The sequence below is a fragment of the Cyprinodon tularosa genome, unplaced genomic scaffold (genome assembly GCF_016077235.1).
Source record: "Cyprinodon tularosa strain WSP-4 unplaced genomic scaffold, ASM1607723v1 ctg130, whole genome shotgun sequence".
Classification (NCBI taxonomy): Eukaryota; Metazoa; Chordata; class Actinopteri; order Cyprinodontiformes; family Cyprinodontidae; genus Cyprinodon; species Cyprinodon tularosa.
Window position 1 is genome coordinate 2,120,288 of NW_024038115.1, and position 23,367 is coordinate 2,143,654.

The 23,367-nt window shown below is 38.7% G+C and overlaps 1 protein-coding gene across 5 annotated transcripts in view; it reads left to right on the top strand.

The window, feature by feature from the left end:
- The window catches only part of LOC119778195 (transducin-like enhancer protein 4), a 64,759-nt gene that overhangs the window by 35,395 nt on the left and 5,997 nt on the right, over window positions 1-23,367 (top strand). For all 5 annotated transcript variants that reach the window (XM_038277337.1, XM_038277338.1, XM_038277340.1 and 2 more), the window contains 7 exons: window positions 18,896-19,018; window positions 19,378-19,431; window positions 19,536-19,688; window positions 21,213-21,345; window positions 21,777-21,964; window positions 22,877-22,953; window positions 23,080-23,329. In XM_038277337.1, coding sequence (XP_038133265.1) covers window positions 18,896-19,018; window positions 19,378-19,431; window positions 19,536-19,688; window positions 21,213-21,345; window positions 21,777-21,964; window positions 22,877-22,953; window positions 23,080-23,329 — 978 coding nt within the window. The remainder of the gene's footprint in view (window positions 1-18,895; window positions 19,019-19,377; window positions 19,432-19,535; window positions 19,689-21,212; window positions 21,346-21,776; window positions 21,965-22,876; window positions 22,954-23,079; window positions 23,330-23,367) is intronic.

Consider the following 23,367-nt stretch of genomic DNA (forward strand, 5'->3'; position numbering starts at 1 on the left):
TGAATTAAACAGCTGCGCTAAATCCGACAGTTTCCCCTTCTTCTTCGCTGTCAGAGTCACTTTCCATGCCGGGCGGCTCCTTGGAAATGATGCCGGCTTTTGCGAAAGCCTCTTTAGGCAAAGTCTTTCTTTTAAAAATCACCATAGGCTGCAGTTTCTGTCCATTTGCGTGGCAGCCAAGCACAACAGTAAACGACGCCTTTTCATACCCCGTTGTGTGTATCGCTACAGTGCTGGTCCCCTTCTTCTCCACGGTGTGATTCACCGGGATGTCGAAAGTGAGCGGCACCTCGTCCATGTTGGTGATGTGGCTTGGCTGGATGACTTTGTCAGCGATGTGTTTGCTACAGAAGGAGTGGAAGCTCGCCAGCTTTTCATCATAATCCGCCGGACGTCGCTGAGCAACTGTAGTCCTGGTCCGGATGGAAAAATTGCACCGTTTCATAAAACGGAAGCACCACGATGGACCTCCTTGAAAATTTTCAATTTTCATTTCTTCCGCCAGCTTTACTGCTTTTAGTCGAACAGTGACCGTTGAAACGCTGGCCCCACTCGTTCTTTGCTCCACGATCCACCGCTCGAGTCTTTCCTCCAACTCGGGCCACCTCGCCTTATGTCCGCGGAAACTCAGCTGCGTCTACTTCACCAGTCGGAGTTCGTTTTCCAGCTTCCTCCACTTGCGAACCATCGATTCATTTATATTGAATTCTCTCGCAGCTGCTCGATTTTCATGTTCCTCTGCGTAGCTGATAGCCTTCAGTTTAAACTGGGCTTCATAGGCGTGTCTCTTTGCCAATTTCAGGATGTGTTGAGACAACAATTTTCTGCATAAAGCACATACCTGTTCTTTTATACACAAGCCACGCCCACACTCCCCCCTTTAAGGTTCTCACATACTCATGGTGGTCTCAACAACGTCCGCAGATAGGGCGCACCGCACCATAGGGCACACCGCACCATAGGGCGCACCCCACATTTTGAGGGAAAAAAAAGACGTTTAGGTGCGCCTTATAGTCGTGAAAATACGGTAATTGTTTTGATGGGCTTTATTTTCCTGTTTTCTTTACTTTCTGTACTCTCTCAGTCATAGTAAAGTCACAATGTGCAGAACCTGTGCATTTATCCATGTGCAGATTATCTGTGTATTCCTGGATTGCATTTCTGCTAATGTGCACTGTGTTTTATATATTGGTAGTTTTCAATTTTTTTTTATAATTCCAACTGTTGTTCAGCAGATGAATCACATATTTTAAAACAATGTTGTTAAATATTATAGAAATATTACTTGAGGATGATTACACTATTACACTTTTTAGACTTACACTTTATCCCAAAATATGGATACACATCGCATGTTTTATGTACTGTATGTATTATGTATATACAAAAAAATTATATATCTAAAATATTTGTAATATTGATCGAGGAAAGGCTGATTTTTTAAAGAAAAATAAACCATAAGATAGGTTAGAGCAGAAGCTAAGCAGAGATTAAAAGAGAGGTTCAGGACCAGATCATTGTTACCTCCAGTGAGAATAATAATTACTTTCTTAAGTGCCCCCCTAAGGAAAACATTTGGTTTGTTGAATACTCAATGAGCAGATTAGCTTGTTTTTATATGCTGAGCTCACATGCTAGAACACACACTTTAGATATGCTGGCTCTGTGTTTTTATGTGTGTCTTTTAACGATTTGACATCTGAGGAAACTGGAAGAATGTTTTTATATGTTATCTTCTACCCCCCATGCAGAAGATCCCCAACCATGCAGACACACATTCTTTCTGGCTGCATCAATTAGAGGGCTTTGCTAGATGTGTGTGAGTGACCAAGTATAGGTTACCTTGTGGGAACAGTGTAATAAAAGTTTCCCAGGAATATGTTGCACTTGTAGGCACTGACGTGTTAGGATTAGCTATGTATTGGTAATGGGTAGAGTTTGGGAAAGGGTCTGGGTTAGGCCATGCAAATCAATGGAAGCCATTGCAAAATCCCCGTAAGGATGGTGAGACATAACTTTGGGCGTGTGTATCTGTTTGTGGTCCTCAGGAATCAGTGATAAAGAGGCAGCAGCCAGAATGATGAATTCTTTTCATTAGTGCCCAGTGAGAAATCTCCCTCGCACACACAAACAGCCCCCCCCCCGATGCTCTTTGACACGGTGGCCAACAGTCACTCCATGAAACCAATAAGGTGTTTGTCAGTGGTCTGCCGTTGCCTTGGCTACAGTCCACAGAGTACAGTTTGTGTGAACTGCATGAACATCTGTGCCTTGATGTCCTTTGAATTTGGTCCTCACACTCTGCTAAAGGTGTGTGAGTATGAAGCATGCACTGGCATGGGTCTGCAGACGCATTGTAACCCTTTCAGGCAGTCATTTAAGCAGTCTTGTTATGTTCAAGGACAGCACATTCTGACTGCTTGTGTTGCTATTGATGGAAATGAATCTGAGGGTGATATCTGGTTTAGAAACCTTCGATTTACCTTTAAATTGTTTATAGGTTATGTGTAATTTTCCTTTTTAGTCTCTCTTATATGATGGGTTTCCTTTAAATGAGTCATATCAGTTTTTGATTCTTTTAAATTAGTCATAACCTAATATGACTTCTTATACTATTGTTCTGAAAAATTGACGTTAAATTCATGGATAATTAGTTTGAGTTCATTTAGAACCCTTTTCAGTCATTTTCTTTATTTCACGAAAGCATGCACAATAATTTAACTTGTGTGTATGTGAATTTAGGTGGATGTAACATTAGCAAATTGCTTAATCATTGTGGTCCTAGCGCCGATGGCTGGCTTAATTGTGTACTCCATTCACCCGTCTAATTTGCCTGGTTGTTCATTGCCATTTCATCTGATCCACCCGGTTCCTGCTGCTATTTATGCTGCCTGTTTGCCTTTCACTGGTGCCAGATTATTCAAGCTGTTGGTTAGAGCAACTCTAGCATCTATATATAATTCTGATCCTGACCTGTATCTGTTTTTGTAACTTCCGAGTTTTTGCTTTGCCCCTGTTTTGCTCTGTTAGTCTGATCTGCTCTGGACTTATTCCTGCATTCTGCCGGCTTACCGAATTTGAAGCTGTCCTCTGACTTTGGCTTGGTTCTCCTCTGGTACTTCCTCAGATCTCTGATCTTCTGGTCTGGTAACCTGGTTCTGTTATGACTACGGTTTTGAATTTCCCCTCACAGATACTGCTGCTGCTCAGCGTTGGCTGGCATCAGCTCTGCTCATTCTTCTGAACTCTGGGAGTGGCTGCTGCCGCAAGCTGTGGGCAAATCTCCTGTTTAGATTCTGCTCCTTCCTCCTGGATCGAACTGAACTCAGAACCAGAGATCCGGTGTGTCCGCGGCAGCTGACGAGCAGCCGGGTTTCTTTTTGTGTAAATAAATGCATTGAACTTTCCCACTGCCTGTTTTGTTTTCAGTATTGGGTCAGATGTCTAAGATCATTACAGTGGGCTACCCCACTTCTTTGCTCCCCATTTCTGATGCTTCCCCCTCACCTGCTGTATCACACTGTCACACACATAGGATCTTGGGGAAGAGATCATTGCCGTGGGTCCTCCCATGCTGGTGAAGCTAATGCCCCAATTTTATTGAACACTGTAGTCATACGGATTCAGGGTTGTGACTGGCTTGCCGCAGGGTGGGCACTTCAGAGGGTTGGCTACCTGCTCTTTGGGGTGCCTTTGGATATCTGGGGCTTGCGTCACATCTTTATCAATCCTGGGTCCTGTATATCCTCTGTGTTGTCTATTTTTGCTGTTCTGTTTTCATTTGCTCTTTCCTGTCTCTATCTTTTTCTCTCTCAACTAGCGCTGGGACATCTATTCACAGAGTTTTATTGACAAAATAGACACACAAAAGAATCAAAAAGGTTACACAAGCGCAAAAGTTACTGACTACATTGCTGGCGGGTTGTTGTTTGTTGGATTCCCATTTTATGGTGTAATAAAGAGATGGTAGTGGTGATAGCAAGGTGAACTTGTGTTCCACCCCTTCAGTATTGACTTCAGTATAGGAGGAGAATCATATTCGAGCTTTGTGGAGAACATGCTCTTGCAGGCATTTCTGGTTTAAATGAGCCCACAAGAAAAAAACTGTAAAATCTCTGTAAAAAAGTCAGACTTTCATATGATGACTCCTTTAAAGCAACACAAACAACTTTTAGCTACTAGGGGCGCTACAGATGTAACTTTCATGTTCAATGCCCATCAAAGCAACTGGAAGCACTGCATTGTGGCAAAATCAAGCGTAAAGACAAGGCCATGTTCACTCCTCTAGATCAAATCCCTCATCAGAGAACCAACTCTTTTATCAGGTATGTTTTACAACTTTTTTGTTGTCTACCAACAACTTTTAGCCTATATAGCTTACAGGCCAGTTTTACAATAGCTGAATGAAAAGATAAGCCAGACCAGACCAAGTGTGATCCCGTGATCCTGGCTTCATCCTTTTCACAAAGGCCATGCCAAGCTAAGAAGTGAAGCTATGTCAAGGTGTAAGGTCGAGACAGAGTTATTGATTTGGCAAACAATAGGGGATCAACCACATGCCTAATATACATATTTGCTGACCATTTCTCTTAACTGGAAAGATCGGTATATAAAGTGCTGTTTTCCTACATTGAACAACTTAAAAATCAACAATAGAGGTCATTATTGTAAACTTTGCAGATTCTACAGATGATAGATGAATAATAGTCATTTGCCTTGCCATTTCTTGTCTGGGATGAGGGAAACTCAAAATTGATTCTTGGGTACATAATGAATCTGGCATAAAAACTACATCAAGCAGCATTATTTAAATCCTTAAATGGTATGTTGAAATAAAAAAATACATTGTTTTGTTACACATCCTGTCATTACTCATACAAAACAGGTGTGACTGGACAAAAGGATCTGGTAGCAGGTTAAAATGAAACATAAGATCCTTTTTGCATCCTGGGTATCTGGTATCTGGATAAAACAGGTCACTTTGCCTTCATGTTGCTGATGATGCGGTCAGCATCACAGATCATCTTAAGTAATAAGATGCTCCAGAGGGAAGTTTTTATCCTAATGTCAGTGTAATCCTGTGCACTAACAGCATGAGGGAATCTTGCATCAAAACATTGAAGAAATTAAATACATCGACCTGTTCTAACATGTATTTTGTAGTATGTGGCCTTATTCATATTATGTGAAATATTGTAAAATCCCTCTTTGATCTACCTTACTCTTCTATCCTTTTAATTTCAAATGGTGCGGCAAAGAGTTGCTTTGCTAAGATGTTTACCATTTCATCCTGTCCAACACAAAAAACCTTTGTAATGTTTAAGGCATGTTCAGTATGGTGTTGAACTCTAGGACCCACCGGTCTGCAAAGGTATGCAAATGCAGTTAATTGTCTTTAAAATCTCAAAGTTAAGCACACCATTGTAAAGGAAGACATGTCTTTGGAGCCACTCATAAGGCGTAACTTTACAGAGAACACCCTTGATTCTTTATCAGCCATTTTTCTTATTCCTTCTAAAAAGCAAAAGTCTATTAAAGGCATTGCTTTCATACTTGGAACAACAGCCATTTTTAAAAACACAAATGGTAAGAAAATCAGTATACAGAAATAAAGTTAAAAAGGGTATAGGCCTCCATAATTATGTTAAAAAATTAAAATACTTGACTAAATAATCATATGCATCAGTGGTATTCTAATGTATGCAGATAAGAAAATTTAATCACTGACAAAACTCACTGATTTCTGATCAGTGTGATGCTGCTTCAACAGAAACGGTACCAGAAGGAAGTAAGCCTGGCTGTTAGCTTGGTCTGGAGCAGGCTAGCTGCACAGAATAAATCAAAATGGTAACATGTGAATTTTTTTTATCAGAACATCCAGGAAATTCTGGCTTATGGGGTCTCAATGATTAAACATTGCATGGGATCCAGTAGTGACTGGTAGAGTTTTCTCCAGGGGAAGCTATAAATTCAATATAGACACACCAAAAACTTATAAACATATACTAAGTTATCACACCAGTATAATTATATGAATGCCAACAACAAAAAAACATAAAAACACATAAAAACACTTTAGAAAAGCAAAACATAATTTCATGTACAGGTTTACTTTTTGTACATAAATCTTGCCCTTCTGAAGCTTTGTGAAGGCAAATCTGTGTTTTGCACCGTCAAATATAGTGTCACAAACCTAAAAAAAAAATATATATTGTACAAGTTAAAGTTTTTGGAGAAGCTATTACCGGTAGTCAGCTTTATATTTTTTAAGCTATATAGCCGTCAATCCATCCATGCATCCCTCCATCCATCCATTTTCCTAGCTGGGATGGCGAGGGGTGCTGATGCCTCCAGATCTCCAGCTGTCTACAAACGAGAGGCGAGGCACACCCTGGAGATGTTGCCAGTCTATCGCAGGGCAGGCTAACCTTTTATGATTATTTTAATTATGTATTTTGGTCCTTGAAGCGGCTTTAGGCAGAGAGTTAACTGATTGTTGATTATGTTAAAGACAATTTATAACTTTTCTGTCATGATTATATTATTAAAGGTCTGACCACAAGATGCAGAAGACCAAACAGAGAGACCAGGGAAAAGTTTAAACAGGTTTATTTTAGGAATAATGTGTTGAATCCAGTGCTGCACTGAGCACTGCTCAACAGGGACTGAAAGGTGAGGGGAAGACACAGCGGTTAGTTCAGGCTCAGTGGGAAATTTGAATCTTTGGTTTTACATAGGAGGAAAAGGTTGCAGACTCACTTCTCCAGGAAAAGGTGTCCTTTATGGAATCCAGACTGTGAGGATTGTACCAGAGATTGTCTTGTTTGGTGATGGGCGGACTGGGTTACTCAGACTGCGGATGTTCCTTGGTGAATGGAGAAACTGACTGCCACTCAGATCTCCTGCTGTACTTGAAAGGGCTGTGGTGCAGAAGAAACCTTTGCTCGGCGTTAGGTTCAAACGACCACTTGGAGAGAGTTGATCCAAACTTCCTGTTTGGAGTGAGTGGAGAAACTGACTGCCACTCTGATTTCCTGCGGTACTTGAACGGGCTGCAGTGCTGAAGAAACCTTTGCTTGGTGTGAAGCTCAAACGACCTCTTGGGGAAAGTGGGTCCAAATTTCCTGTTTGGAACCCCAGCTCAGTTAGAAGCTCAGTTGAACCTTCCAGAGAGAGAAGGACCGAACAAATCCAGTTTGCAGGTTGACTTCCTGCCGAGAGGCAAAGACAAAAAAAAAACAAAGTTAAGACTCGGGTTGACAAAAACGCAATTTGACTCAGAAAAACTCAGCTTGGCTAGAGAATCCAAAACTCGCAAGACAAACTCAGGTTAGACTCTGCTAAACTAAGCATGGCTAGAGTGCCCAGTATTGGCAAAACAAAGACTTAGGTAGACTCTGCTAAACTAAGCATGGCTAGAGTGCCCAGTATTGGCAAAACAAAGACTTAGGTAGACTCTACTAAACTAAGCATGGCAAGAGTACCCTGTATAGGCAAACACTCTGGCTCCGAGGTAGTGGCAGTCAGCAGCTTAAGAACACTCCACAGGCAATGAGGCAATGAGCTGCAGGTGTGCAGGGAGACCCAATGAGGACGGGGCACAACCTGGTGGAGGAGGAAAGGAAACACAAAAACAGACCACACAAACTGGATTCCTGACATTTTCTTTAGATTGAATTAGTACTTTTGTTTATTTATTGTCCTGTCTGGCAATGTGGAAGTAAGAATAATTGTCTTGATGCCAAAAAAGAGCCCAACAGATTTTTCTTTCACAAGTGGAGCAGTACGGTTATCGCCATAGTGTTCTACTTGATTTATGCATACAAATTTGTCATGATCTTATCTAGTGCTCTGACCCACATGCAGAAGACCAAAACAGAGAGACCAGCGAAAGGTTTAAGTCGTTTATTTTGAAAGATGAGATGAGTCCAGTGCTGCTCTGAACACTGTTCAACCGGAACTGGAAAGTGAGGGGAAGACAGTGCGGTTAGTTCAGGCTCAGTGGGAAATTTGAATCTTAGACTTGAAGAGGAGAAATAGGTTGCAGACTCACGTTTCCAGAAAATGGTGTCTCTTATTGAATCCAGTCGGTGTGGGATGTTCTAGTGATTGTCTTGTTCGATGGAGGGTGGACAGGGTTTACCCAGATTGCGGTTGTTCCTTGGTGAACGGAGAAGCTGACTGCCACTTAGATTTCCTGCGGTACTTGAACGGGTCATTGTGGAGATGATCCCCTGCTCAGAGAGAAGCCCCAAACGATCCTTGGGGGAAAAGGTTGATCCAAACCACTAACTTGAATCCTCAACTCAGTTTGGTTCTGAGAAGATCCTTCCAGGGGAGAGAAGGTCCCGAAACATCCAGTTTGCAGGATGACTTCCTGCCGAGAGGCAAAGACAAAAAAAGCGAGATTAAAACTCAGGTAGACAAAAACTCAGATTGACTCATCAAAACTCAGCTTGGCTAGAGTACCCCAAACTGGCAAACACTCTGGTGTCGAGGTAGTGGCAGTTAGCAGCTTAAGAGCAATCTGTTGATGAGGTAACCATCCGCAGGTGTGTGAGGAGGCCAACCAGAATCAGGCGCTGCCTGGTGGAGGAAGGAAGACAAACACAAACACAAACCACACAGACTGGATTCCTAACAAAATTGCTTTATTATAATTCATGCAGGGAGTATTACAGATTATATGGACACTGCAATGTAAGAAGAACAGGAAAGGAAAAACAGGAAAAAGGAGAAAAGATAAAAGAAAGAGGAGATAAAGGGGAAATAACGATTAAACGTCGTCAGTCTGCTTCATCACCTGCAAAGAGAGATGTAAAAAAAGAGCAGTGCAATCAACGGATGTAGTATAAGAGCTACAACAAAGTAGCACCTTAATATTATCGCTGAGGTATAAGTGGTATTATATAATCTGACACGTATACTGTGGTAGCTTAAGATAAAAGTAATCTAAAAGTGCTAGAAGGCTGTTTTCTTCTATTGTCCTCATCATGTGTGATGGAGTCAACCATAAAATAAAAAGCAAACAAAGTTCTTACAAACAAACTTTGTACTTAGCATACAGGGGTATGAATGACGTACATCACAACAGTGTATCGCAATGTCCTCCAGAAATCTAAGCCTATAGCAGCATAACTATATATATAGCTCAGGATAACCTGAGCCACTCTTAACTATAAGCTTTATCAAAAGGAAAGTTTTAAGCCTAGCCTTAAAAGTAGAATGCGTGTCTGTCTCACAGACTAAAACTGGTAGTTGGTTCCACAGGAGAGGAGCCTGATAACTAAAAGATCTGCCTCCCATTCTACTTTTAGAAATTCTAGGAACCACTAGTAAACCTGCAGATTGAGACTGAAGTGGTCTGTTAGGGACATAAGGAACAATCAGATATCTGATATAAGATGGAGCTTGGCCATTTAAGGCTTTATATGTGAGAAGGAGGATTGATTTTAAATCTATTCTTGATTTAACAGGAAGCCAATGATGAGAAGCTAGGATAGGAGAGATATGATCTCTCTTTTTAATTTTTATCAGAACTGCAGCATTTTGGATCAGCTGAAGAAAAAAAAAATCCCATCCAAATGAAGTGACTGACTAACCAGCTTCTTTTTCAAAGACTCTGGTCCAAAGATTATAACTTCTGTTTTGTCTGCATTCAGGAGCAGAAAGTTAAGAATCATCCAGGTTTTTATGTCTTCAAGACATGCCTGTAATCTATGCAACGGGTTAGCTTCATCTGGATTTATAGACAGATATAGCTGAGTATCATCTGCATAACAGTGGAAATTAATCCCATGCTGTCTAATAATTGTAATGATTGGGAGCATATAGAAAAGAGAATTGGTCCTAGCACTGATCCCTGTGGTACTCCACAGATAACCTTGGAGCATGTGGAAGATTTGTCATTAACGTGAACAAACTGAAATCGATAAGATAGATAAGATTTAAACCAATCTAGTGTTAATTTAATTCCTAAAAAATATTAAAGTCTTTCTAAAAAATATATGATAAAAAACTGTAAATTATACAATAATATAAAAGGGGCATTCATTCTTATTTTACGTTTTTGGTACATTAGGAAATGGTTGGACCAGGTTGCTGTGAAACATGATTATACTGTTATTTTAAAATGAATGTAAAATTATTACGGAGTTTTTATTGTTATATTAGTTAATGTCCAGCAAAGTTAGCTGTTTTAGAATTATTAGGACTGCAGCCTTAGGGTGTGTGTTCTTCACTGTGTAGAGAAAGATCATACCCTTGATCCTGCAAGCTGAAATTTGTCTGATTCTTCTCTGCAACAAGGTTTTTTTGGTGAATTTTTACTGAAACACATTAGAGCTTCTTTTGTGTGAAAAGGGCAATTTGCAGCTTATTTTTCAGTTCTATTTTTGCTTGCAAACGAGCTTTACAACTGCAGTCCATTTCTCTTTGTCAGTGCTCTTTTATAAAGCTCATACTTCAGCGTGTTGCCTGCCTTTCCATGCTGGGATAGCCACAGAGAAAGAAACAAATTAACAAGCCAAGCGAGATGGATTAAACCAAATAACTCTGACTCAAACTTCAAAAGATGTTGTGCTGGTGTAAAAAATTCTGTAGAATAAATCTGGTCTTTTGTAGCCTAATTGGGTGACAAACCATCTGAACTGTTAAGAAAAGAAAAGAAAACTGGACCATTGGTCACAGCTTAAACATCGGATCTTGGGAAGCAACCCTCTGTGTCGCATTTTTCAATCTCACTTGGGGTCTTTCTGCCATCATAGTCCTTATGCAGTGTATTAAATCTACATCTTTCAAGAATAGAATTAAACAGAAATGTCCTTTAAGATCGAGTCGATTACAGGTGCTGGTCATAAAATTAGAATATCATGAAAAAGTAGATTGATTTCAGTAATTCCATTTAAAAAGTGAAACTTGTATATTATATTCATACATTACATACAAACTCATATATTTCAGATGTTTATTTTGTTTAATTTTGATGATTACAAATGACAACAAATGAAAATCTCAAATTCATCATATCAGAAAATTAGAATATTACTGAAGACCAATAAAAACAAAGGATTTATAGAAATGTTGGCCAACTGAAAAGTATGAACATGAAAAGTATGAGCATGTACAGCACTCAGTATTTAGTTGGGCCTCCTTTGGCCTGTATTACTGCAGCAATGCGGCGTGGCATGGAGTCGATCAGTCTGTGGCACTGCTCAGGTGTTATGATAGCCCAGGTTGCTCTAATAGTGGCTTTTAGCTCTTCTGAATTGTTGGGTCTGGTGTATTGCATCTTCTTCTTCACAATACCCCATAGATTTTCTATGGGGTTAAGGTCAGGAGAGTTTGCTGGCCAATTAAGAACAGGGATACCATGGTCCTTCAACCAGGTACTGGTAGCTTTGGCACTGTGTGCAGGTGCCAAGTCCTGTTGGAAAATGAAATCTGCATCTCCAAAAAGTTGGTCAGCTGCAGGAAGCATGAAGTGCTCTAAAACTTCCTGGTATGTGGCTGCGTTGACCCTGGACCTCAGAAAACACAATGGACCAACACCAGCAGATGACATGGCACCCCAAACCATCACTGACTGTGGAAACTTTACACTGGACTTCAAGCAACGTGGATGAAGTGCCTCTCTTCTTTTCCTCCAGACTCTGGGACCTTGATTTCCAAAGGAAATGCAAAATTTACTTTCATCAGAGAACATGACTTTGGACCACTCACCAGCAGTCCAGTCCTGTTTCTCTTTAGCCCAGGCAAGACGCTTCTGACGCTGTCTGTGGTTCAAGAGTGGCTTGACACAAGGAATGCGACAGCAGAAACCCATGTCTTTCATACGTCTGTGTGTGGTGGTTCTTGAAGCACTCACTCCAGCTGCAGTCCACTCTTTGTGAATCTCCCCCACATTTTTGAATGGGTTTTGTTTCACAATCCTCTCCAGGGTGCGGTTATCTCTCTTGCTTGTACACTTTTTTCGACCACATCTTTTCCTTCCCTTCGCCTCTCTATTAATGTGCTTGGACACTGAGCTCTGTGAACAGCCAGCCTCTTTAGCGATGACCTTTTGTGTCTTGCCCTCCTTGTGCAAGGTGTCGATGGTCGTCTTTTGGACAACTGTCAAGTCAGCAGTCTTCCCCATGATTGTGTAGCCTATAGAACTAGACTGAAAGACCATTTAAAGGCTTTTGCAGGTGGTTTGAGTTAATTAGCTGATTAGAGTGTGGCACCAGGGGCCATCAATTTTGAACCTTTTCACAATATTCTAATTTTCTGATATGATGAATTTGAGATTTTCATTTGTTGTCATTTGTAATCATCAAAATTAAACAAAATAAACATCTGAAATATATGAGTTTGTATGTAATGTATGAATATAATATACAAGTTTCACTTTTTAAATGGAATTACTGAAATCAATCTACTTTTTCATGATATTCTAATTTTATGACCAGCACCTGTATAAGGGGGGATGTCAGTGCCTAAGGTTGTCCTAAAAGGAACACCATAGCAGAGACCCAGAGCAGCTATTATGCAGAGGGATGAAAACATGAATATTACTCATGACATATTTGTACATACATATTTGTAGTTTGCACTGTATACTGTAGCCTTTCTTAGTGGCTAAAAGCTGCTTTTCTGAGTTGCACTTAAAGTGTCCATCTGTCACCAAGTAACAAACTCACATTCAGGGATAATATGGTTACTGATTTTAGCAGTTGCCATGGTAACGTTTCCGTTCGTTAGTTTAGAAGTAAAAGAAAAATTAAAAAAATATCTTGTTATACTAATAAAGTCACCATCATCAGCTCTACCTGTTGTCCATCAGATCCGTTTAGCCAATAGTCAGTTTGCAGCTCCTGCTCTTTGTTCGTGCAGTCCTCCATGCTGGCGCCTCTCCGATGTGAGCTCCCCAAAGAAAAGGAAGCAGACATGAGACAGTTGCTTTTGTCCTCAAACACTGTGGGAGGGCAAAGGTACACCTCTATAGGAGTATCTTGTGATACTGTCATTGTGGGAGGGGTTGTAGAAGCTTGAGTGTCCAAACAGCAGGCAAACCTTAATGCTCCCAACCCGATGGTTATAATAAATATCAGTATTGTTTCTTTATCTCCTGTATGTTCTCCCTGCGGTGTTCTCTTGTTCTGCTTTTTGTTGTTCCTTGCATGTTTTCTTCCTGGATTTATGCTTCTGTGCTACCACTGTCAGTAATTTCACAATATCTACTCTCTACCTCCCCTTCTGCATCTGGGTCCTTCAACAAACTTCTCCAGACTCTGACAGTTGGCGGTGGTGTTGAGATAATATTAATATGATTCTAAGGAGCACAGACTGTTTCAAGAAAGCATCTCCTGTGCATTACTACTACCATCAATATTAACCTCTTATAAAAGGTGTGTCAGATTCTTAATGGCATGCTTGGCAGGACGCATACACTTATATGTCTATTAAATCAGGGGTGTGTAAGTTCAGTCCTCGAAAGCTACCACCCTGCAACTTTTGCAGTCTTTTGGTTTATTGCTGCAATGGAGTAAAAATAATGAGCACTCTTGTCAACTGTTCAGAGTGTAACAGGAGATTTATCCAGAGTGAGAAGTTGTTGAGGCCTGTCAAATATCGAGGGATTTCTAAAGTAGTGGGTCACAGATTCATGCAGCTGGATACTACACCATACGCAGATGTTTAAATGCTGAGAAATAAAAAGCATGTGGTCTTGTCTGGCAAGTTTCAATTAGCTGCTCGTTTAATGGTTTAGTTTTTTTTATATAAATTTTGTATAGATTGTAAGAATGTTTTAGACTAAAATGTTTAAGTGCGACCTCTATGTAAATAAAAATAAATTATATCTTTATTGTCATGTTCGCCAGGTGCTTCTGTTTTCTTCTGTAGTGTTTTTGGTCTCAGCGTTTCTTTCTAAGGGTCTTGTTTTAATTAATACATTTCTGTGTCTATACACTACATTTATTGTCTTGCCACACTAGGTCATGCATTTGAGTTTTTTTTGTATTTTTATTTATTTATCTTTTCTCTCTGTTCAATGTTTTAATTTTTTTAGTATTCCAAAGTCTCTGTGTGTCTCACTTTAACTTCCTCTGTGTAAGTTAGTCATCATACTTTTGTCTCTGAAGTCAGCTATAGTAATGCTTCCCGTTCTCCACCGTAGTGCAGTACTGCTGTTGAACAGTGGTTCCTGCGTCATGATTGTATCTAAATGGAGAAAAAACGGTATTTTATCTGACGGCAGCATCATTACATATGTCAGCGTTAAAGATTTAAGCATAATATTTAATGATGATTTTTACATTTAAAAATCAACATTATGTTCAAAAGAAGCTTTTTTAAGTTGCATATTTTTTTTAATCCTGATTTGGAGAAGGTTGTGCATACCTCAATTATTTACAGGCTCAACCTTTCTCTATGCTCTCTATGTTGGTTTGTCTAAGTCAAGCCTTAAAGTGGAGATAAAACAGTCAACCATACTCACCTAAATCACAAGACTGTGTCCTACCATTATCAATAATTATTTTACAAACGTGAAAATTAAAAGAAAAAACTTAGCATTGCTTTATAATTTTTTTGCAAGGGTGCCGCCATGTTGCATTACTCCAAGCAATGATGTCACAGGGTTGGTCAATGATTCAGCTGGCAGTTGAATAGATTGGATATACTGGGGATAAATCACAACCATACAACACTTTGGTGTGATGGATGACGAAGCCGAAAGGATCTAAATCCCATTGCTTATGCTTTTTAGCCAATTTGCTTTGAAACTTGAGCAACACAACATTTATTTTTTCTTTATATATTTTTTACATTTGTACTTTAATTATTGATAACAGTTAGACACCAACTATTGAATTAAGTTAGTTTTGTTAACTGTTTCATTCCTACTTTAATCACACTCAACTTTGTTAGATTGCAGCTGCCTATTTGTACATTAGCACGCGTCCTTCTTTATCTGGACATTTTAGCATATGAGTGGCAGGTCCTTAAGATCTTCCAGACAGATTTAATAGGATGTTCCTAGAACTGAGCTCACTCTCTACAGTGATAATGGCTCTTTGCTGGTGGCACCAACAGTCTGCAACCAGCTTACTTTAGACCTTCAGGCAATCACCAAACTGGGCCTTTTTGAAAGTCTGTTAAAAGAGGATTTTTTTTATGTTTCTTTGGACACTTCTTTTTAGCAGAACTATTTTATTTTCTGTAATCTTTTTGCCTATTTTTTTGATTTTATTGTTATATGCTTGGGTCTCCTTGTTTAAATTTCTCAAAGCGCTTAATAAATAAATACATATGAAGGACTTATTTTTTCAACAGACAGTCTGCAAATAAGAAACTGTAAACTGATTAACTGTATCAGTCCTAGGTTAGGATTTAAATTGATTAAACAGGAGTGGCATCAACCTGCAGTAATGCCCACAGAGAGCACTTTTAAAGGTAATAAAAAAAGAAAACAAGAAGCCACAAACGCCACTGAGAAGTGTGGGAGGATATGAGTAGTAATATGAGTCGGTTACAATGAATACTTTCACTCACCCACAGCAAAGAGTTTGTCACAGTCACAATGCTCCTTCAGCCGATGGGGGCCTTCATTTAACTGTGCAGAAAAGTAGATTTGCTTAGATTTTTTTTGAAAATAGGTAATTTGCAGGCTAATTATTCTAATCAGCCTGAAATGGAGGTGACATTGAGTGATGCCTCAACTTGCTCCTCTATCGCTCAGGAGGCACCCATGCACAGGCGATATCTGCAGATTATTTGCACATACAGAGGACTAAAATGTAAACAGGATCAAGTGCACCACACACATCAAACCAGACACACCCCACACAGCCTCAACCTTCCCCCTGCTCAGAATCGTTGTCATCAACACTTGCAGCACGCCAAAGGGCAGTGGAAAGGTTACGAGCGTGAGTTAGTGGAAAGGTCGAGTTAAAGGTCTTGTTTTATTTTATTTATTTTTCCTTTCCATCTACTGTATTCTGGTGGAGCAGCGCCTCCCAACATGGAGGGGAGATCAGCAAAGACTTTCTCAGGAAAATGAGCAATGTCTGACTGGCCTCAGTTTGATCTCTGCTCCTCAAAGTACATTCATCGTTTAAAAAATGTAAAGCTTGATAAGAAATAAGTGGCATTAGTCTAGCTACTGCACCTAATGAAAGGGTTGTGCAATCAGTCTGTTAAGGATGTAGCACACTTTGTTATGTCATTGCTGGATTTGTAGACAAATGGTGGTGCTGATCTTTATAGTTAATATTTAGTAGATAATATTTTAGGCAATATTTTTGTTGGTTTATTGTTCAGATTTGTCTTTCATTCTGCAGAATAGCTGACTAGCTTCATGCCAAACGCACCAAATATTCAACATACTTTCAGAATTATTTTGTCATCTGTATAAGATTGCTGTTTGCAACTGACTTAATAATTTTAAAAAGGACAGTTCCATCACTGATTTCCTCTTTATTGAGATTTTTAGAATCTAAAGAAAGCACTTATGGGATTCTTGACCAATTTTGAGGCTCTCAACATTAAATTTAAAACTAGATTTATGTATTGCTTCTATGTGGAAACAATTTAAATTGCATTGCATGCATTAAATTGCAACTGAAACATGACAAGTCTGCATTCCAGTCAATTCATTTTGAGATTGAGATCAGAGATTGGGTTTATTGTTCTTGGCAAATGGGGCTTCACAACACATACTGTAAGTATAAATTGCGAATGTGGCAATGCTTGTATAAAGCCACAAAAATTATTTAGGACCAAAGGGTGAATGTTAAGCTAACTCTCATGACCACTTCTTCTTTGCTTGCCTTCTCTTTATGATGTATTTCTGCAACTTACAATGAACCACAGACCAGCTGCTGTATTGTGCAAAAACTAGCTGTTTAAAGGAAAATGATGCCAATATCTGGTCCTTTGGTGTGGCAGCATATTTACAGATACAAGTATGATTACAAGGACATCGTATTGAGTCAGATAGTGGTGTATTCCTACCTGCTGTAATTAACTATTATTTTGCCTATCGATTCATCTGTCAATAATTTTTTTAGATTATTCAATTAGTAATCTAATAGCCAAAGGTTCCCTAAATAAGATTTTTAACAGAATTAAATCAGGAGAAACTAAAACGTTTCCACTTGTAGAGCTCTGGATAGAGTATTTTGACATATTTTATTGGGTTAAAAAAATATATTTATATAATTGTCTAGAATTGTGATATATAAATATATTGCTCTAAATGGGTTGCTCTGTCAGCTAAAGACAACTTTTAGACAATGTTGTGCCAGTTCATAGCTAAAAGTTCAGTTCACACACATGAACATGAACTTGCTCAGGTTCATAGCCGACTTTTTCAAAAATAAACAGTGTTCACAAACCTATAAATGATCTAGTTCAATTTAATTTGGTAAATTAAGCCATAATACTACAATAGAACCTCATATTTCCCCCTTTAAATGTGTGATCATGATATATAGGAAGAATTGGAGAGTACTTGATGCAGTCAAGGTATACTGTATGTGCAGTGAAGCCTTTATTTAGCTAAATAAAATGAAACTTCAGAAAAATACAGGTACATTCAGGTTCTACTGAAAAGATCAGTATCGAAAATGACTTCTTATGTTCCTCATTCAGTATCAGATATTTCCCAAGATGTGTCACTTTAAATTTGGAGTGGACGTGGCTGACTTACAGACTTGTTTGTGAATCCCGGTGAGGACAGTTTGCACAAAAACATGAGTTTGTTTTTTTTCTGTCCCAGTTTCCATTGTTAGTTCATAAAACTCAGCCAAGCACTCTGCAACACTGGCATCAGAAACACCAGTAGATGAGTCTGAATCACACACGACTGGTACTAGCAGTAGAAATCCTGGTCTGTCATGCTGTTTGCCGTAATAAGCACAGTAAAACCTGACATTATCCAATTAAAAGTGTCATTATTAATTAAATGTGAACGTGAGCTGCGTGTGTCGCACATTATTCTGAGAGTGAACGTCACTATTGTTGACATTCATTACTTCAAAACTGATCCGTTCAATTCACCAATCTCTAAAAATATGAATGTATTCAGTGAGTGTGTTCATGCACAACACAGGTTTTAGAGTGTGTAATCAAGTTAATGATTAATCAGTTACTAAATGAATTGATAATTTCCATATTATTCATTATTTCAGCCTTATTCATCAGTTATTAATCAGTTTTTAGCAGTCGAGGATCTGGGCAGGACGTACAGTTAAGAGGAGGATACACCTGGTGCCATCAGAGCACTAAGAGTCTTCAGAGTGGGCTGATAGCATTTCCTCATTTATATCCCTATTGCTGAATTTGAAGGGCTAAAAACAGCTTGGTATAGAACCTTTAAACAATAATTACCTCTGTGTTGACTACATTCTGATATGGAACAAGAGTATCAGTTTCAGTCTTATGGGACACCAGAGCCCATATGACAAAATCTGCATATTTATGTAATCTGCATGTTTAAAAAGGGACATTGTTCCAGTATTGCTGGAGATGCTGTTGGTGTAGGCTGCAAACAGAAACGGAATAAAACATAAACACAAAGGAGCCGTGTGATAAAAACCAATGGTGGCATTTAAGTTCAGAGTAAATAAACACCATGGCTAATCCAGATGTTTTAGTATAAAATAGCATGAGGCTGGCATCTTCTCCCACTTATCTCTACACTGAGTATATATGAATATTAACAGAGGCATTTACAGAACTGTATAGCTACAGTTACACAGCTAAATAAACAAATGTGTAATCAATTGTGATTACCAAAGCAAAACGAAACAAAGATGGTCAGCAGTCTGAATTACAAGAACATTCAGCATCATAACCTTCCATAATAAAGGCTTGGAGGTAGTTGTAATGGTAGTTTTCTTCTCTGTTTCAGAGATCCTCTGTGTCTCCGTCAGCCAGTTTCCGGGCCGGAGAGAAACATCAGAGTTCCAGTGATTTTTCATCTGACAGCAAAAAGCAGAAGACAGACGACAAAGAGCTAACCTCGACCCGCTACGTGAGTTACACGGTTGAAATCATCCTTGACTGAGCAGGGGAGGAGATGTACGGTAATACATTTTATTGCTGAAAGAGAAAATTGGAAAAGAGAGGTAAATCATTTTTCTCTGTTCTTGGTAGGACCCTTTGTTTTGAAAAACTGGGAAATGAAACAGAGTAAAGCTTGTGAGATAAAAAAAAATACAGGTTTACCTATCTTTAAGTTAATGCTTTTTATTCTGACAGATACAAAATGTCAGAGAAAATTGGTTAGTATTGTTAGATCATTTTCCTCTATACAATAAGGCTAATTAATTTTCTATGTATTATTTCTTTTATCTTTGTTAAATGTAAAATTAATTTTTCTGTGAATCCCAGGAAAGTGATGGAGAAAAGAGTGACGACAACTTGGTGGTGGACGTCTCCAATGAGGTACCGATCAGCTTTTACTTTTATTGTTGGATATGATTTTTTTTTTTTTCTCATTTGAAACAATAATGATGTTTTCGTTTAAACATATTTGCTAACCATCTCAGGATGCTACGTCTCCTCGAGGAAGTCCTGCCCACTCTCCTCAGGAGAACGGATTGGACAAAAGTCGCCTGCTAAAGAAAGACGCCCCCCTGAGTCCTTCTTCCATCGCCTCCTCCAGCAGCACACCTTCATCCAAGTCCAAAGAGATTAATTTGGTGAGTCATTGTGAAACTATCGCCTTTTGATCTGATTCAGCTTTTTTATAGATTAACTTCCTTTTATTTCTGGCATATAGTCGTAAACATTACAAAGGATCACTAGAAGTGATGTATAAGGAAATATTAACCTTTGAGAATAAAGATGCACCAGGATATACGTAATAGATATGTTCTGGACTTCATTAGGGTAAAAAGTTTGAAAAATCACCTGCAGGGTTCGTGTGCAAACTTATGGGAAGCCATTATTTAGGAAAACAGATTATACAATTACCCAGATTAATTGATTAAAAAAAAACTGAGTGCATCTAACTAGAAGGAACCCTAACTACTAATTTTAGGGAATTTGAGAAGGAAAGAAACTAGGAGGTTATATAACAAAGGGTATTTTATTTACTGGTCATTATTAAGAAAAATGACTGACCATTTTTAGGTTTGGGCCTCACAGATATGCGATATAACACAAGGCCCAAATGGAAAACAATGGCCTTTGAGAACCATTAGGTGCTGCCCATTAATCTGGAAAGGGTAATAAAATGATTCGAACACTATCTAAACTCAGTATGTCAATTGAGAAAGATTATCATCATCACCATCATCATCATTTTTATTTGTAGAGTGCTTTAAAACAGCTGAAAACAAACTGCTGAACATAGCTAAAAATAGTAAACACAATAAAATAATAAATTACAGCATAAAAACATAAAATAATATGAATTTCTTTAAGCTAAATAGACAAAGTCACAACACCTAAGTCCTTGCAGTGTTAAAAGCCAGCAAATAAAAGTACGTCTTGAGCTGTGTTTTAAAATTTGGCAGGGAAGGAGCCTCCTTAATGTACTGCTTTTACATAAAAGCGGAGCAGCTATACGTAGAGAGGCTCTTGCCCCACTCAGCTTGCTCTTAAACCTCGGTGCCTGCAGGAGCTGCTGTTCTGCTGACATGAGGGATTATTTAACATCCCAAGAAACCAATCCCAAGGTCAGGCTATGCAGCACTCAGTAAAACAGCAAAAAACTCAGTATCTCCATTTAGACTTATGTTAGCCTGTTAAATGTCAAAGATCATATAGTTTGAAAAGGAGTATGACAAATTAACAGAAAGAAATGTGCAGTAGACCTCACAACATGCGACTGAAGGAAGACAGTGTGATAGAATGATAAAATGATCACACGGCTGCTAAAGGTGGCTCCACAAATTATGGACTGTTTGGATTTATTTCCAACAAATTTCCTTTTAAGATTTATCAATTTTTATAAATCATGACTGAGAATGTATGCATGCAGACTGCACAATCTACACTTTATATTTAAATTAATTGTAGAACTTGTTAGGAGCTCGATGAGCCCTGATTCTTAAATGCCTAAAAAAAAGTATACTTTACAACAAACAGTGGGTTTCTAAGTTGGAAAATAATTTTAAGATCAAATTGTTTTCTGCATTATTTTATTATTCCTAAACCAGATGTATGTAAAGAAAATTTTCTTGTAATTTGTTTTTGTTTTTTTGGTTTTGTGGATTCAGAATGAAAAATCGACAACGCCTGTGTCTAAGTCCAGCACCCCAACATCCCGTTCTGAGGCCCCCACACCTAGCAGCACCTCCACCCCTGGCCTGAGGCCTGCGCCGAGCAAACCCACAGGAGCTGAGCTGCTTGGTGGGTCCTGATTATAGCTAATTACAAAGAATCCTCACAGCACCAAGAAGCTTTTGTAAATCACAAAGAACTTGGTTAAAATAACACTTTGGACTTGGAAAATAAGCCTTATGCTGTCAGTTTGACTCATTACAGAGCAATATGTGGTCTAGGAAATTTAATATATATTATAGATTTATTCTATTGTCTTTTAAAGGTAAAAAAAAACATTACCTATTATGTTCTGGTAATGTTATAGAATTAGGTTGCTACTGTTATTTTTAGTAATAAAAAAAGCAATATGATTAAGTAGATCATGACCTTCAAATATTTCTGTTTACTTTTTAATTAATTGCTTAAACTTATAAACTGAAATTTGATAACAATTTTATGTTTTTTTTATACTGATTGAAGAATGTTTGTTATATTTTTTGCCTTGTTTCACCGTCCAGCTTCCGGTCTTCGCACACCGCTTGCAGTGCCCTGCTCTTACCCTGGACCGTTTGGAATGGTGCCTCATCCCGGCATGAATGGAGAGCTGAGTGGAGCAGGCGCCGTCTATACTGGCCTGCATAACATCTCCCCACAGATGAGCGCAGTGGCTGCTGCTGCTGTGGCGGCATACGGACGCACACAAGTGGTACATCCACAGAAACATACATCCTAAACATGCACCAATATGTTAAAAACAACAATGTTCATTGTATGATTTTAGGAATTTTCTGTCAGGATCCTAAAAAAAGGTAATCAAATGTAGTTTGTGAGGGTGAATTATGTTTATGCTATGTTTTATGGAACTCTCATCTTTATTGCTGTTTTTAATCTATTTCTATAACAATCAGCAGCTCACCCTTAAACATGCATGCTAAATATTTTTTTGGTTCTTTAAGATGTGCTTCCAAGCATCTCTAATGGGGACTTAAAAGCTTTTATTCAGATTTCTGCTTAATAACTTCAGGTATTCCCCAGTGGATAACCACATTTTGTCTGCAACCATTTTTCTTTAAAGTAAAGTTTTGCTTAAAATCTTGTAGCCTACTAGTGCCCTTAAGGTGAAGGTCACTAGCAACAAGACAGCAGCTGTTCTAACACATCTAACACAAACAGAAAAGAAGGAAACTCTTTTAACCATTAGGAAATAGTAATCTTCTGTTTGCAAAAAGAAACCCTGAAAATAAAAACACCAATAATTTTCTATGTTCCTCGTTGAAAATATTTAACTGAATAAGTTTAAGTGTTTTTGAAGTTGTTCAAAATTAAGTATTCAAGAAGTGTAATGGAATTTTCATTAAAACAAGAAGAGCCATCCTTCAATAAGATTTTGGTTTTGTCTAATTGTTAAAGCTCCTTAAAATTGAACCATTTCAACATTTCATTTCATTTTTTGTTTTATGTAAATAAACTGATGCTTCTTAATTGATAGCTTAGGAGTTTTGTTTGTTTTTAAAGCTATCATATTTATTTAATCAATACAGATTTGATTAAAGTCAACTATTGCAGCAGTATTTTACAGTAGTGTATAGTTGAACTATAGTCCTGTTATCTTTTTTAGGTGGGATTTGATCCTCACCATCATATCCGAGTCCCAGGCCTTCCCCCCAACCTGTCAGGAATTTCTGGTGGAAAGCCGTAGGTTTCCTCACCTCAATTTTTAATGTCACCACCACACCAAGGAAGACACATGGTTTTGTCTTCCTCCTGTTTGCTTTCATTTCACTCTCCGTTTTTTTTTTCAACACTCTTTGTCCCCTCCAGAGCCTATTCCTTTCATGTGAGCGCTGATGGACAAATGCAGCCTGTGCCTTTTCCTCCAGACGCTCTGATTGGCCCCGGCATCCCACGCCATGCACGACAGATCAATACTCTTAGCCACGGAGAGGTGGTGTGTGCTGTCACCATCAGTAACCCGACTCGTCATGTCTATACCGGGGGCAAAGGCTGTGTGAAGGTGTGGGACATCAGTCATCCTGGTAACAAGACCCCTGTTTCCCAGCTGGACTGCCTTGTAAGACCTATTCCTTGATCCTTACTGTATATTCCAGA